The following is a 15,332-nucleotide window of genomic DNA, read 5'->3' as shown; positions in this document are numbered from 1 at the left end:
CTCAGGAGCTGGCCGACCGGCACTTGCGAACTGCTTCTGCTTTGGGCACCGCGTGGCAAGAAAGACTGGAGAAAATGGCGTTGGCTGGTTCTTTTATACCCCTGTCGCACTGACGTCAGGGAAGAAGCGACGACAACTGACGCCGGACCTAGACTTTGGAATTCGGCCAACTGAGGACCCGCCTGACGGCAGGAGAACCCATCTGTTATGACTGCAGCTGTATGCACGATGAACATCGCTATATTTTCTCTGAGCCTTTTTAGGGGCTGCTGGAATAGATACTGATGTCTTGCAGGCAGCTTCATAAACATCTTCCAAAACCAGTAAGGAGGAGGGGATAACCACAGAAGTGGGCATCTTGTCCTCTGTAAGATTACATACTCTTCCTAGCTCTGGGATAGTTACTGACTGCTCCCAAGCAAAACCATCACTAAATCTACCAATTATCTAAGGACTTGATTGGACTTCAGCTCAGGTTCACCTTCAGAAGAATCAAAGTGGCTGGACTCCATGTCAACTAGGAAATCACCATTGTCCTCATCAGATTCCTCATCATTCACTAAAACAGAAAGGTCCATAGCCAGACTAGCAGTAGAGCCATGAATGGGAATACAATCACCAGAATTAGCTGCCTGCAGAACCCTCTTCGTCAAGGAAACCACTTCAGCCTTATAAACAGCTATAATCTGATAATTAGCTGTATGATGAAGCTTCTGATTTTTCTTGTGAACTTCACTACTAGATAAAATATCTTGGAAGAGTATTATATCTGGCTTGGGTTCCTTTACCCCACACTACTCCTGCACCTTAAGGGTTTGGTTTTCCTCTACTTGTGCTAGGTAATGGAAGAGCCCCAGTGGATATGTCTAAACCCAGTTTCATACTGGGCAGCAAAGCTATAATAGAAGGAGATGGGGCAAAAGGTAGATGGTCTGCAGGCCAAGCAGTGGCTCCGACAGAATCACTAATCATTGACTGAGGCATATGTCTAACTTTTTTTTTTGTTTTTAACTGCAACCAGATTTGATTGGGAGGAATACCAGAGTTAAGATCCAGAAACCAGAATAATAAACTTACAGAAGTGGATAATGTATCACAATAAGCACTTAAAAGATTAATGTAATAAGTATGTCCTTGCACAACTAAATTCTGCCAAATTGTGCTATTAGCGCAAGGAGGAGCTTGAATGTGTTTTTTTTTTCAGTACTCAAATGCCAAACACCAAAGAAACCAGTGTAAAAAATTAGCTTCACACACTAACAACATTAAACTGCCCTAAAGTAACTTTTAGTAGCAATTTAGACATTTCTTGTAAAATCTCCACAGTACATTCAAATAATTTCTTTCACAATGAAATTGTGATCCGATGTTAAAAACATACAGCGCAGATACATATATATATTAATGTATAAATGCTCAAAAGTCCCAAGTTCTGCAATATTTCTCTGTCAAAAGATGAAAATAAAGCTGAGAACTCCAGAATTAAAAAGCCTTCCTCACCACAAGAAAAATTATCTGTATTAGAGGAATGTCCTAACTATATCCAGCAGAGCGGCTACAGTAAAAACATAAAAATTCATCAACAAATGTGGCTGAGGAACTTAAGCTGAAAGCCAACTCAGCAGTGTAGGATGCAGTTATTTATTTTATTTATTTGTTCATTAGACAGGTGAAAGTACAGTTTTGTACCTACCATAAATGTAGATGTTCGAGTACTAATACAGCTGCAGTAATCACAGATGGGTTCTCTGCCGTCAGGCGGGTCCTCGGTCGGCCGAATTCCAAAGTCTAGGTCCGGCGTCGGTTGTTGTCGCTTTCTCTCCTGACGTCAGTGAGGCCGGAGTATGTAAGACACAGCCAACGCCATGTTCTTCAGTCTTTCTTGCCCCAGATGTCAGGTGCCCCCAGAAGGAAGGCAATACATAAATTATATATATATATATATATATATATATATATATATATATATATATATATATACATGCAATGCAATATAATCCAAAATCAGTAGTTGCAAGCAAATGAACCACAGAAGGATAACCCAGTCAGGTTGTATGAAAAGGGGTTAGGCCCTAGGCCTTTACCAAGTGGGGAAGGAGGGAGGGAAACCTGTACTGCAGCTGTATTAGCACTCAAACATCTACATTTATGGTAGGTACAAAACTGTACTAAGTTCATCGTGCATACAGCTGCAGTAATCACAGATGGGTAGAATCCCAAAGCTACGCACAGGGTGGTAGGTACTAGGTGGAACTGGGATGAGCCAGTATGCCCTGCAACACAGCAGTGGCAAAGCCTGCTCTAGTTTTGGAATATAAAGGCAGGTGGTAGTGTTTTGTGAAGGTATGCACAGAACTCCAAGTGGCTGCCTCCAAAATATCTTTGGTAGGAACCCCTCTGAGGAAGGCTGTAGAGGTAGCTGTGACCCTGGTGGAGTGGGATCTGATGCCCGTAGGGACAGATTTCCCATGATAGGAATAACAAAACCGTATGCAGTGGCCTATCCATTTTGAAATTGTCTGTTTGGTAACTGGCTTCCCTTGAGCCCCTACAGCACAGGACACAAAAAGTTGTTCTGATTTCCTGAAGGACTTTGTTCTGTCCAAATAATAACGTAGCTGCCTATGGATGTCTAATGAGTGTAGCAGCCTTTCCCCTTTGTTTTGAGGATTGGGGTAAAAGGTAGGTAAGTGTATGGCTTGATTTAAAGCTACCCTGGATACCACTTTAGGCATAAATGACGGGTTGGTACGAAGGGAAACCCTGTCCTGATGGAAGATGAGAAAAGGCTGCACTGCCATGAGGGCCTGTAGTTCCGAAACCCTACAAGCTGAAGTGATTGCCAGAAGGAAGGCTGTTTTCCAGGACAAATATTGCAAATCTGTTGAGGCAGCTGGTTCAAAAGGAGGCAATGTTAATTTTTCTAGAATGTAATTAAGATCCCAGGCTGGTATTGGTTGTTTCCTTGGTGGTCTTATATTCTTAGCCCCTCTGAGGAACTGTCTTAAGAGTGGGTGAGAAAATAAAGGTGGATCCGTGTTGAATTCTGCAGAAATGGCTGAGGCATGGATTTTTATGGAGGAAAATGAAAGTCCACTGTTCAGTAGCTCAGCTAGATACTGTAATACCTGAGGCAAATTCAGTTTTCTAGGGTCCTGGCCTTTTTTCTCATTCCAAGCGCAAAACCGTTTCCATTTTTGGAGTAAGTCTTTCTAGTAGATGGCCTTCTGGCCTCCAAAATGACATCCTGCACCTCTTTGGGAGTAGGGTCTGTTGTGGTGTTAAGGAATTTTCCATGCAGCGAGATTGAGTGTTTTCAGCTGACTGTGAAGAGTTTTGTAGCTGTGCTGAGTCAGCAGAAGAGGCATTAGAGGTAGGGACCAGGGAGGAGTATGTGTTAGGCTCCTCAGGAGTGGGTACCAGTGTTGCCTTGGCCAATCTGGAGCAATCAGTATCATCTTCGGTCTGTCTGCTCTTGCTTTCAAGAGCACCTTGGGCAGAAGAGGCAGAGGTGGGAAAGCGTAGACTGTCCATGCTGTCCAACTGAATGAAAGGGCGTCCACTCTCCAGGCCTTTGGATGAAAGGTCCTTGAACAAAACTTTTTCAATTGATGATTCCTGTGGGAGGCAAAGAGATCTATGTCTGGCCTTCCCCATGCCTGGATTATCTCTGTAAACACCTGAGGATGCAACTTCCATTCGTGTGGATCTGTCATATTTCTGCTTAGATTGTCTGCCAGCGTGTTTTCCAATCCTGGCAAGTACTGTGCTTGAAGTTCGATTTGCCATTCCAGAGCCAAGTTCCAAAGTGTCATGGCTAGTCTGCACAAGGGGTATGAATGTGTTCCTCCTTGTTTGTTTATGTAACACATTACTGTGGTGTTGTCTGTTCTTATTAGTAATTGTCCTGGATGCAGGAGGCCCTTGAAAGCTGTAATTGCATTTATCACTGCTAGCATTTCTTTTTGATTGATGTGAAGGTGCTTTTCCTTTTGGCACCATTTGCCCTGAATGCACCTGTCTGTCATGTGCGCCCCCCAGGCGTAATCTGAGGCGTCTGTTGTGATGACTTGATTTGCTTGAGGCTTGCAGAATGGGAGACCTGTGTTTGCTTGACATGCTTGGGCCCACCATCGAAATTCCTTTTGCAAACATGGAATTATTGGTATTAGTGTTTCCAAACTGTGACTGTGTTGAGACCATAGGTTTTTTAGGTACCATTGAAGTTTCCTCATATGCAACTTTGCATATGGGATTAAAAGAATGCAAGACGCTATGAAGCCCAGAGCCTGCAGGATTTTCCTTGCAGTAAGCCTGGTACATTTTGCTAGTATATTGAAGTACGGAGTTAGTTGTCCCTGTTTTTCTGGCGTAAGATAGGCCATCTGGGTGTTTGTGTCCAAGTTGGCACCCAGGAAAGCTATTTTCTGAGATGGTGTTAGCCTGGATTTCTCTTTGTTGATTGTGTATCCCAGAGAATGCAGTAACCGTGTTACATAAGCCAGATGTTCCAGAAGTATGTGCTTGCTGTCCGCTTGGATCAGGCAGTCGTCCAAATAAGGGTAAATTTGTATCCCTTGAAGTCTGCAGTAGGCAATCACTGATGCCAGGCATTTTGTGAATACTCTGGGCGCAGTAGATAAGCCAAAGGGCAATGCAGAGAATTGATAGTGGATTGAACCTGCAAGAAATCTGAGGTATCTTCTGCAGCTTTGTCTGATTGGGACATGCAAGTATGTCTCCTTGAGGTCCAATGTTACCAGCCAATACTCCTTGCCCAGCTTGGGAAGAAGCTGCTGTAATGTGAGCATCTTGAATTTTGGTACGAGTAAAAATGTGTTTAGGATGGATAAGTCCAAAATGGGTCTCCAGTCTGTTCCTTTCCTTGGTACCAGAAATAGTCTGGAATAAAAACCTTGACCTTGTTCGTGAGTAGGTACCTCTTGAATAGCTCTCATGTCTATGAGCTTTGAAATTTGTAGTTGTGCCTCTGCCCTTTGATTGTGTGGCAGGTTTGGCATGCCTCTCATTTTTGGAAGAGTGTGGAAATGAAATCTGTAGCCTCTGTTTATAACGTCCAGGATCCATTTGTCTGTTGTGACAATATGCCAATTTCTTGTAAATAATGCCAGCTTTCCTCCCAAGGGTGCTGCCAGCTGAGACTTGCTTGGCATGGAAATGAGGGAGTCATTGGGTTTGTTTCCTGTATTGTTGTGCACTGTCTTCGCCACCTCTTGGTGCTGGAGTTTGCCATTGCCTGCCTCTATATGATCCTTGTGATTGCCCTCTGCCCCTTGTCGTCTGTATCTACCTCTTTGGGGCTTGTCAGAGGCTGGAAAGGACCAGTTTTTTGAAGGCCAATTTCTGCTAAAACGTGGTGGTTGGACCTGTAGAAAAGCTTTGACAGTTTGCATAGATTTGGCTTTTTCTTCCATTTTCCGTAATATCTCCTCAGCATTAGTACCAAACAGCACATCCTTTTGTAAAGGAGCATCTAGAAGTTTAGCTTTCACATGATCAGGCAAGCTTTGTTCCCTAAGCCAGGCATGTCTACGAATGACTGATCCTGTAGCAGCAGCCCTACTTGAGGCCTCTAGGGCATCATAGCCACATTGTAAGGTGTGTTTACCCACTTGTTCTGCACTATGCATCATATCCTGCAACTCCTTTCAATCTGGTTGTTCAGGTTGAGACATTTTATTCCTTAATTGTGATAACAGGAACTGTTGATATTTAAGCATATGAAACTGACAATTTAAGGCCCTCATGGCTAGGGTGGCCGAGGTATATACCTTTTTTCCCCACCTTTCTAAGGATCTTGACTCTCTTTCGGCAGGTAGTGGATTCTTAGCAGTAGAGGCCTTCAATCCCTTGGGGCCTTGAGAAATGGTTTCAGGGTCAGCATTATGGCTTTTGTAGAGAAATTGGTGAGAGTTAGGAACTCTGTAGTACCTATCAGGTTTGACTGGGGCAGGAGGCAGGGAATCCGGGTTAAGGCAAGCCTCCGAATAAACATCATCAAGTATGTCCAAGACAGGAGGTATCGCCAGAGGTCTGTGTTGAGGTAACAAAAGAAATTCCCTAAGTCTTTTCTTGGAATCGGAAAAGTCTTGGCCTTCCCAATGGAAGTGTTCCCTCAAAGTGTGCAAGGTTTCCCCAAAGGAAAAATCCTCAGGAGGAGATACAGAAGGAATGGACTGCTCTGCATCCGAATCTTCAAAAGGGGAGTAAGAGTGTTCCTCTACATCAGAATGTTCTGATAAAATGGAGCCCTGATCAGAAGAGGGAGAATCTTCCTCCACACTGGGTCTCTTGTCTGGAGGGGGCTGGGAACCCCTGATAAGAGTAATTAAATCCTCAGCCATTTTAAGCATCTGCTTTTTAGGCATGGGGCCTGGAGATGGGCCCTGTGCAACAGGCCTCTTGGGATGCCTGGCTGATTTGGATTTAGTAAAGGCCTTAATAGAAAAGAAAGATGAGGGTCTAAAGACACCATGGGTGGAAGTGGACCTGTCCACATTAGGAGGCTCAACACTCACAATGGCTTTGGTGGATGTAGTCTGGGAAAGGGCCGAGGTACCTGCGGTCTCGGTTACAAAAGACACCGCCAAAGGATTGTCGTCGGTAGTCAGGGACTGCATAGGCGTCTCGCTGAGAACCGGACCACGTGTAGCCGGTTTTGGCATGGTGTCGGTGGGGACCGCGGGCCTCGCGTGTCGGTCCTTGTCCTTGAGTTTTTTGGACAAAACGGTAGTCGGAGTCTCCGACGACATTTTATAATCAAAGGCTTTACCAAAAAAGTGTTGGGCAAACTCCGCCCGACGCTTAATAGTGCGTTTATTGAAAGTAGCGCAAAAGCGACAGCCCGAGACATCGTGGTATGGGCCTAAACAAGGTATGCAGAGGGAATGGAAATCCTTATGTGGTATTTGCTTCCCACAAGAAATACAATTATTAACTTTTTCTGACATCGGTCTGAGGCAAGAAAAGTTTCCCCAATGGGGTACTTAGCTTTAATGAAGACTTCGGTTTCCAATTTTTCGTAATTCAGGAGCTGGCCGACCGGCACTTGCGAACTGCTTCTGCTTCGGGCACCGCGCGGCAAAAAAGACTGGAGAACATGGCGTTGGCTGTGTCTTATATACTCCGGCCTCACTGACTTCAGGAGAGAAAGCGACAACAACCGACGCCGGACCTAGACTTTGGAATTCGGCCGACCGAGGACCCGCCTGACGGCAGAGAACCCATCTGTGATTACTGCAGCTGTATGCACGATGAACATCTGGTTCAAGATCCCTTTCTAGCCATAACATGGATGAAAGGCACAGTTACAACAGAATGAACATACACTAAAAGTACAACAAAACAACACAAATCTGGCCAAAGCACGAAGCTCTAGTTAATATAAACAAATATGAGAATTCAAGCAAGTCATTCAAGTACCAATAAAATGCTACATTTCCCTTTTACAAAGCTACAGAAAGCCATTTTCATTATCCCAACTAGTGCTCCTTACCTGATGCTTTGTCCCTTCTGCAGCATTGTCCACACACCATTTGGCCCTCTGTAGTCAGGAATTGAGGCTGCCTGTAAAAAGAAAAACAGTGTGAAAACTACAAAGCAACAAAAATTTATGGTATTTCTCATTTACAAATACAAAATGTTGTACATAAAAAGCCTTTATCTATACTAGTGGCAACAATTCTGTTTCAAATGATCAAGACAAAATGCAGAACTTAAAATGCAGTTAGAAGATATTAAATATTCAACAGATCACAATATCACTATTAAAAAATAAAAGCTTAGAATATCTGAATAGCAGGGAAAGATGACACTAATGCAGGGGTCAAGGCCTTCACCCAACCAAATTGCTGCAACAGAAAACAAGTCCGCTAAGGAGTCTAACAAAATTGCAATATCAAGGAACCCCCCCCTGATGGAGCTCATGATGGAGTTTATTCACTCTCCATCAATAAGTGGAATCCTTTTTTTTTTTCCTGAAAGCTCCTGTGCTTGATGATAGAAATGCACTACCCATGAAGGTGCATCTTATGTTGACTGCATAGATGTGGTCATGACCACTAAAACTATTTGCTGGACTGTACATTTCAGATCTCAATCCTTGCTATCGTCAGTAAAACTTCCTATGTTCAAATGCCCTTTAGCTTTGACTACTGAAAGTCGTCTGACTTCTATAGCAGACAGAGGAAAGAAGCTACCAAATAAGCTGATTAGAGGATCTTTCCTTCTGATAGGCACACTACAGTTTATGCAGCTGGGATTTAGCTCAAAGGACTAGCCTCTGGCTATCAAACATAACTCTGAAGCTATTGGCTGGATCACACAAGATCACGCAGTTCAAATCCCATCAAACAGAAAAGCATTTACCTGTCGATCTTCAGGACATAATTTCATACTGGTTCATTTGTCAGACATTTGAGCTCATATGATGATGCATGCCATGATGCCTTACACTACAAAGCTAAGTCTGAGTTTTACATGGCATACCTGAGTTCTCAAGGAAATGGAACTTCCCCATGCTAGCAGTCGCTTGATTATATTTTAGTCCTCCATTTTTTAATCAAATGAGAGCCCCAAAAGAGAGAGGAGAGTCCTGGCTCCCACCACAGAAGGGGCTACTTTGTGGTCTTTGAACCTAACTCCACCATATGACTGTTTCAGTCTTGGATCGATCCACACAGATTTCTACAAGCAGACCCCAGAATTGTCAAGCTGTCAGTAAGAGATATATGTGCCAAGGCTTCATTACCAAGTAGTTCTCCCAAAGCCCAGTAGGGATGAGAAGTCCTTACTAAGGAGAAGCTACTGATAATTCAAATCCATGTTCCTCAGCACAGAAGTAAGAGAGGAGGTATTTGTTTGACACTGGATGCTTTAAACAGCAGGTGGGGGGAGGGATTTTACCCTTAGGGACTTGTGTTCAGTGCCAGCACCATGGTCAGCACATGCCTTTTCATCTTATACATCCTCTCAAACATATAAGGTCATGAACAGGCCTTAGTCTACTCAACACCTAGCGCATGAGATCATGTGCTTGTGCTGCTCCTTGCATTAGGGTTGTTAAGATAGCACAGGAATCTTTATCCCTTGTGCTTCACCTGAGGAATCTGGTGATTTGGTGAAAAACTGAAAAGGCAGAAAAAGGTCTCTGGAACCCACCTGGTTACTCAAGCTCCTCTTTGGGTGGCCCTTCAAAGAATATCTATGGCACTAAAGGTCTTGTATGGCCCCTCTCTGGATCATTACTGCTGTACAGCTGATGGCCCCCAAGTCTCCACCTGAAATCAGACTTTGCTGCTTTATTTTGGAAGCTTAAAGAAACTTACATCCTGCTGCTATGACCCTTATGAAGGCAGATGACAAGTATCAGCCTCTGTCAGACTGGAGTTACAACATTAAATTACATCAAGTCAGACTCCTGTGAGGGCTTAATGGACCGACAGCAGTGTTTTTTAAACATTTTTATTAAACATATTTTTGAAATGTGACATAGATACACATATTGTAATAGAAAAGAAAAAACATTTCCTTTGTTTTTTTTTTCTAAGCAGTATATAGGTTTTCTTTTCAACAAATTTTCATTCACTGTGATATTACTTAAATCGCTCAGTTCCTGACTACCCTTAAATTTCACTCATCTTCCTGAACATTATTCTGCATGTATTGTTCTCACAAACTCCAATGATTTTTATGTGATTTTCTCCTTCCCTTTTCTAAGGATCTCACCTCCAATTCTTTTATCATCCCTACTACAGTCACTGTTTCAGCTACAGTTAGACTTTTACTGTCATTTTTCTAGTAATTGCTTTTTAGGCAGCCAATATCATTAACATTAGTAAGGCCTTACTATCTGGGCAATTCAGATCCTATATCCCTAGCTCAAAAGAATAATTTAATTACTTCTCCCATTTTTTTGACAAAGTACTCCATAGGGAATTTTTTAAATCTACCAACTTGTTACATTCCCACCTACCTCTTTCCCATCACAACTCCAGCATTTATCTACACAAGAAAAACATTCCCTGAAGTCTGCTTAGAATATAAAAAAATACCTATACAAATACTTTAAAACAAACTCCTAAACTTTCAGGAGTTTTTCATACTTGTAAGCTATACATATGTCCTTCCATTGTTCCTTTGTATCTTGCCTTTCCATTCTCTCTTCCCAATCTTTTCTACCTTCCCTGATATTATATTATAGTTATCATGCAGCAGATTTTATATATCCGACTAAATATTCCATTTAGCAGCAACTTCTGTTCTAGACTCAACTAAAATCTCTACCAGAGCTGGTCTTTCATTAAGTAATCTGTCTCTTTCTCTTGCTTATACTCTTATCAATCCCTGATAAGGAAGGATAGTCTTTAACTTGCAGTTCAAACTTCTGTTTAGCATCATCCCACTATATTACTCTTTCCTCTAATTGGCTAATTTTCTCCAGTAAAATTCTATCCCCACTTGCTTTCTTTCTACATTCCTAGTTGTGCTCATCTCAGTTTGATACAATCGCCTTTCTCCATTCTTGTGCTGCCTTAGATCGTAGAATACTTTGACACTTTGTGACTATGCATTTTTTTAATTTCTACATATGTTTTGGGTTTCTAATACCGTGATGGGAAAGGGACACATTTCTCAGTCACAGTATGATTAGAATTTATGAAATTAGTATTGCTTTAGTCTTCTCAGCAACTGTAAATGTACTCAAAATTGCCTCCTCCTGCAAATCATTGCTATGCAGTTATCATGTATTGGTAGCATATTTAAGTATGCTTGTAATTTTTATTAGCCTGTTGCTTCTACTATATTTGAACTGTTATGGTATCTTTACTCCACATTGCTCTCATTTCTGCTTGCAAATTCCGGCATTTTATAACTTTGTTTCTCTCAGTACACAAGATACTATAATTGTTGGGTGTAGCAATTTCAATGATTAATGCTATTTCTGTCTTTTTTCTTGGGAATACCACATCTGTTTTTTTTTTTTTTTTTTTGCATCTACTTTTTAACTGCTGGTATTGTGTGATCTGATTATCATCATTGTCAATAATGTTTTATGGTTCATGTTTCCAATGCCTGTCCGCTATCTCTATATTGTAGTGTTTGCACAATCTCCAGAGCAACAGTATTGCCACATTATTGTGTCTTTCAGTATACAGGCCCTCAGCCATGAGTACACTGAAGCCAGCAATGAGGTATGCAACTGTTTCCAGTTCTATTTTACAAAACCTGCATTTGTCTGTTTCTCCCTACTTTTCTATAAACTTTGCAGCATGTGTATTACCCACTATCCTAGACTGCTATTAGCCTTTCATCCCTTGTTTTAAATTTGCCTCTACATAATAATTTCTCTGTCACTATAGGTTTCTTAGAATACATTTGGACTACAGGCTAGCCTTCCTTATCAGGGACTGACATCAGCGTACAGGCAAAGAGAAAGGGATACAGGAATCCCAAAAGAAAGACTTGCTCTGGTAGAGTTTTCAGTTGAATCAAGAACAGAAGCTGCTGTTAAAAAAAAAAAAAAAAAAAGAGGATAATTAGTAGGGCATACAAAACACTGCACGATAACTACAGGAATCAATCAGAGGAGGTTAGAAAAGATTGGGAAGAAAAAATGGATAAGCGGTTCATAGGTTAGTACTAAGCTAACTGCCCTTGCAAGCCATTTTAAGCCTACCCAATTATCCCTTGCGAGACTCAAACCCTGCACCTTGTGTTTGTGAGGCAAACACCTTAACCATTAGGCCACCCTCCCAACCCAATTCACAAAGGGGTCTACTTGAGTAGACCAAAATTCCACATTATGAAAACTGACTTTATCGAGATGAAGTCAGCGAGACCACAATTTATTGAACTTTCACATCACCGGAAACTTTAACAGGGTATGGAGCACTTGGCCAACATTAAAGCTAAAAACACACCACAGTATGCCAAACCCACCCTGGTGGGGGGCTGCACCCCTTCACCCCCCCCCCGACTATATATACCAACTCTGGGATCACACTATATAGGGAAAAGGGCAAATTTCCCCATGTTGGCTAAGTGCCTCCATACCCTGTTAAAGTTTCTGGTGATGTGAATGTTCAGTAAATTGAGGTTTCACTGATTTAGTCTCGATAAAGTCAGCCGGTAATGTGGAATTTCAGTCTACTCACATAGACGCTCACAAGGAAACAGGAAAACATATACATGGCTCCCAAATATGGAACAATGTCTAGAAGATTTAGGATTTTTTGCTTAGAAGTATTTGCTTTTTATACTCCAAGGAGACTCCAAAGAATGTTTTCCTACGGTGGATGGTAAATGTTGGAAGTGTGATGGGGAAAAAAAGAACTGGGATCATGTTTTGAAAGTGTAATGAGTTGTCAGACCTTATAAATTCCCTACACAGTGCTATGTTAAATATTGGTTGAGAAAATGGGTGCAACTAAAGAAATTATTTTTTTGAGCTGGTGTACAGGATCTGAATTGCCTAGACATAGGAAGGCCTTGTTAAGTTTAAATTCTGGTGGCTGCCAAAAATGAATAACTAGATAATGGAAATCAAACTCTAAACCAAATGCATTTGAAGTACTAAACATTGTAAACAGAGATAAAAGAACTGGAAGCGGGATCTTTAGAAAAGGGCATCAGCAAATTACATTGAAAAAATGGAAGTTGTCAGAACAAGTTTAAGGGAAGGCAGGAATTGAGCAAGTTATATAATGCTGGATTCATGATAACTATACAAGACAGTATATGTAATATACAATGTATGTAACTGGAAGCATGTTAATATGGTTCATTTTAATTTACATAAATATATATTTGCCTTTGTCTTAAGTGAGAATTCAATAATGGTGTTAAAATATTTATGTTTCTTCTAGGAGTTTACTATATTTTCCGTTTTCTTTCCTTTTGATCATTTTCTTTATATTCTTCCCTTTTTTGGCACTTTCCGTTGCTATCAGATTCTTCTCTACTTCTGGTTTGATTTCCACCCCCTCCTTTCTGAAATGCTCCTATTAAACTAAGTGTAAATGTCATCTTAGAATTCCTCTCATGCTTTTGAACTTTCACTTTGTTTGGATATTATGAGGTCAGCAAATACGTATGCAGTTTCACAATTGCAGACCTACAGATGTAGTCAGTTTTGAGGAGGTGCATACCTCCTTCAGAGACAGGGATATAATATTAATATACACAGTTCTTTTAACATATCTTTACATACTCATGAAGCATGATAATGAATCATTTTCTTGTCAAACTCTTTCAACACTGTTTGGGGCTAGTCAATCACGTCAAAGCTGCAAGCTAGAACAAGAAGAGCAAATTGACATAGCTTGAACTTTATTTCTAGATGTCAAAGCAGTATTCAATATTAGTTCAAGTCTTCTGAAGTATTCCTTACTAAGCTTTGTTCTCTTTTGCTCATGTTTTACTAACATTTCATATATTCCCAAATATTTATGCACTCCCTCCTATTCCAGTTTCTTTATATCACATTTCTGTCAAGTTTTTTTTTTTTTTTTTTTTTGCGCTGTATATTTCCTTTCAGAAATGTTGCTTTTGGAATACTATTATCCATGCTTGTTGTTATTCTCCTCAAGAACCTAAATCTAAAACCCTACTCCACTCCTTATTTTTTGAACTCTTCTCCTGTTTCATCAACCTTTTCCACTTAATTTATAACATTTTGCTTGTGTTACATATAGGAGCCTTAACTATGTAGCTCTAAAATATGTATTCAAATCAGATTATCCTAAACCACCTTGTTCTATGTGGAGAATCAACTTATCCCATTTAACTCTTGCTTTCTACCCTTCCTAAATAATTTCCTTCAACCTTTTATTAACTAAGGTCCACAACTTCTCCTCTGTTTCATAAAATACACCTGACTTGTGCAAAAAAACTTAGGGGACTAGAAACATTTTTTCTGCTTGTATCTTACTATCTATATCAATAATCAAGAGCTTCCAGTTTCTCAGTTTTTACATTATCTTTTTAGTCTCTTCCCACATAGCCTTAGTTGCCATAACAGAATCCTCCTTTAATCCATGTACCTAAATACTTCATCTTATTACATCCCCATAAACATGGGTATTGCTGAACCAGTTCACGTGTGGGTACATTGTTTATTGCAATGGCCTTGGTTTATTTTAGTTTATTTTATACCCTGAAAATATTCAAAATGGTCTCAAATGTTGCACAAAACCAAAACATCCTTTTTTCTGGATTTATCAGCTAAAATATATCATCTACAAATACAGCTAACATTTCTTGATTATCATACCAGTTATACCTTTGAATTTGTGAGCCCCTTATTTTCTCTGTTAATGGTTCTAAGTATAAAGCAAATAAAAAGAAGAGGACATTCCTGCCTCACTTCTGTGTTCAAACAAGGCCTGTTGGTGAAGAACCTTCCCACCTTAATTCTTGCCTCCAACCCTACATATATTTGCCTAATCCTATTATTCTAACAGAGAAAGCAAATGCTGCTACTGGCTACTCAACATCCCAGCTAACAAACAGCAACATTTTCTTACACCCTTACTTCCTTCTGGATAATCACTGTTGTATTAATGTTGTCATATGTTTGCCCAAGACCCCAGAAACACACTGATCCATATCTATCAGTTCTGGCAACACCTTAGCCATTCTCTTGGCTAGCATGCAAACAGCACTTTATAATAATGGTTTAAAATTGAAATGAGTCTATAGAACTGGATCTGAAGGGTCTTTATTCTCTTTGGGTAGTACAGCCACTGTAGTTTTCCTCTGAGATGCTGGTGCCTCCACCTTTTAAAATAGTATTAGACAAAATATTCCGGACCTTTATCACTTTCTTTTCTTTCAACTTCCACAGGAATACCACCCATTCTTGAAGACTTCTCTGTTGACTTCGTATATACTTTTTTATCTCAACTCTTCCTATCTTTGCTATTAATTTTGAGCCTCATCTTCCTCTAACATTGGGATAATCAAGTTTTCCGTAAATAATTCCATTTGTGCTTTTCCTTGGTTTATACACTTCACTGCTCTATACAAATTTTCATAAAACTTTCAAAATATATTAATACCTCTATAGGGTCTTTTGGTTATTTTTCTTGTTGTAGGCACCCCAAGTTTGGCAACAATACTTTCAACTTTCTGTTGTACAAGTCATTGTGCTCCAAGTTTTTGTGCTCTGGAGTTATAAAAAAAAAATAAATGGTACACAGCAGCCTTTCTAAACTCATGCACAATATCAGAATACTCCCTTTTATTCCCTTTAGCACTTTGGAATTGTTCCTGCTCTTCTTTTTTGATATTCCCCTTATTCTGTAATACTT

At 40.5% G+C, this 15,332-nt stretch overlaps 1 protein-coding gene across 1 annotated transcript in view; it reads right to left on the bottom strand.

Moving 5' to 3' along the window:
- The window catches only part of SIRT7 (sirtuin 7), an 885,398-nt gene that overhangs the window by 186,930 nt on the left and 683,136 nt on the right, over positions 1–15,332 (bottom strand). The window contains exon 4 of the mRNA XM_044068225.1: positions 7,517–7,587. Coding sequence (XP_043924160.1) covers positions 7,517–7,587 — 71 coding nt within the window. The remainder of the gene's footprint in view (positions 1–7,516; positions 7,588–15,332) is intronic.

The sequence above is a fragment of the Protopterus annectens genome, chromosome 4.part0 (assembly GCF_019279795.1).
Source record: "Protopterus annectens isolate FY-2018-M chromosome 4.part0, PAN1.0, whole genome shotgun sequence".
NCBI classification, from domain to species: domain Eukaryota; kingdom Metazoa; phylum Chordata; order Ceratodontiformes; family Protopteridae; genus Protopterus; species Protopterus annectens.
Note: the sequence above shows the minus strand (reverse complement) of the source record. Positions and strands in the feature narration are given on the sequence as shown.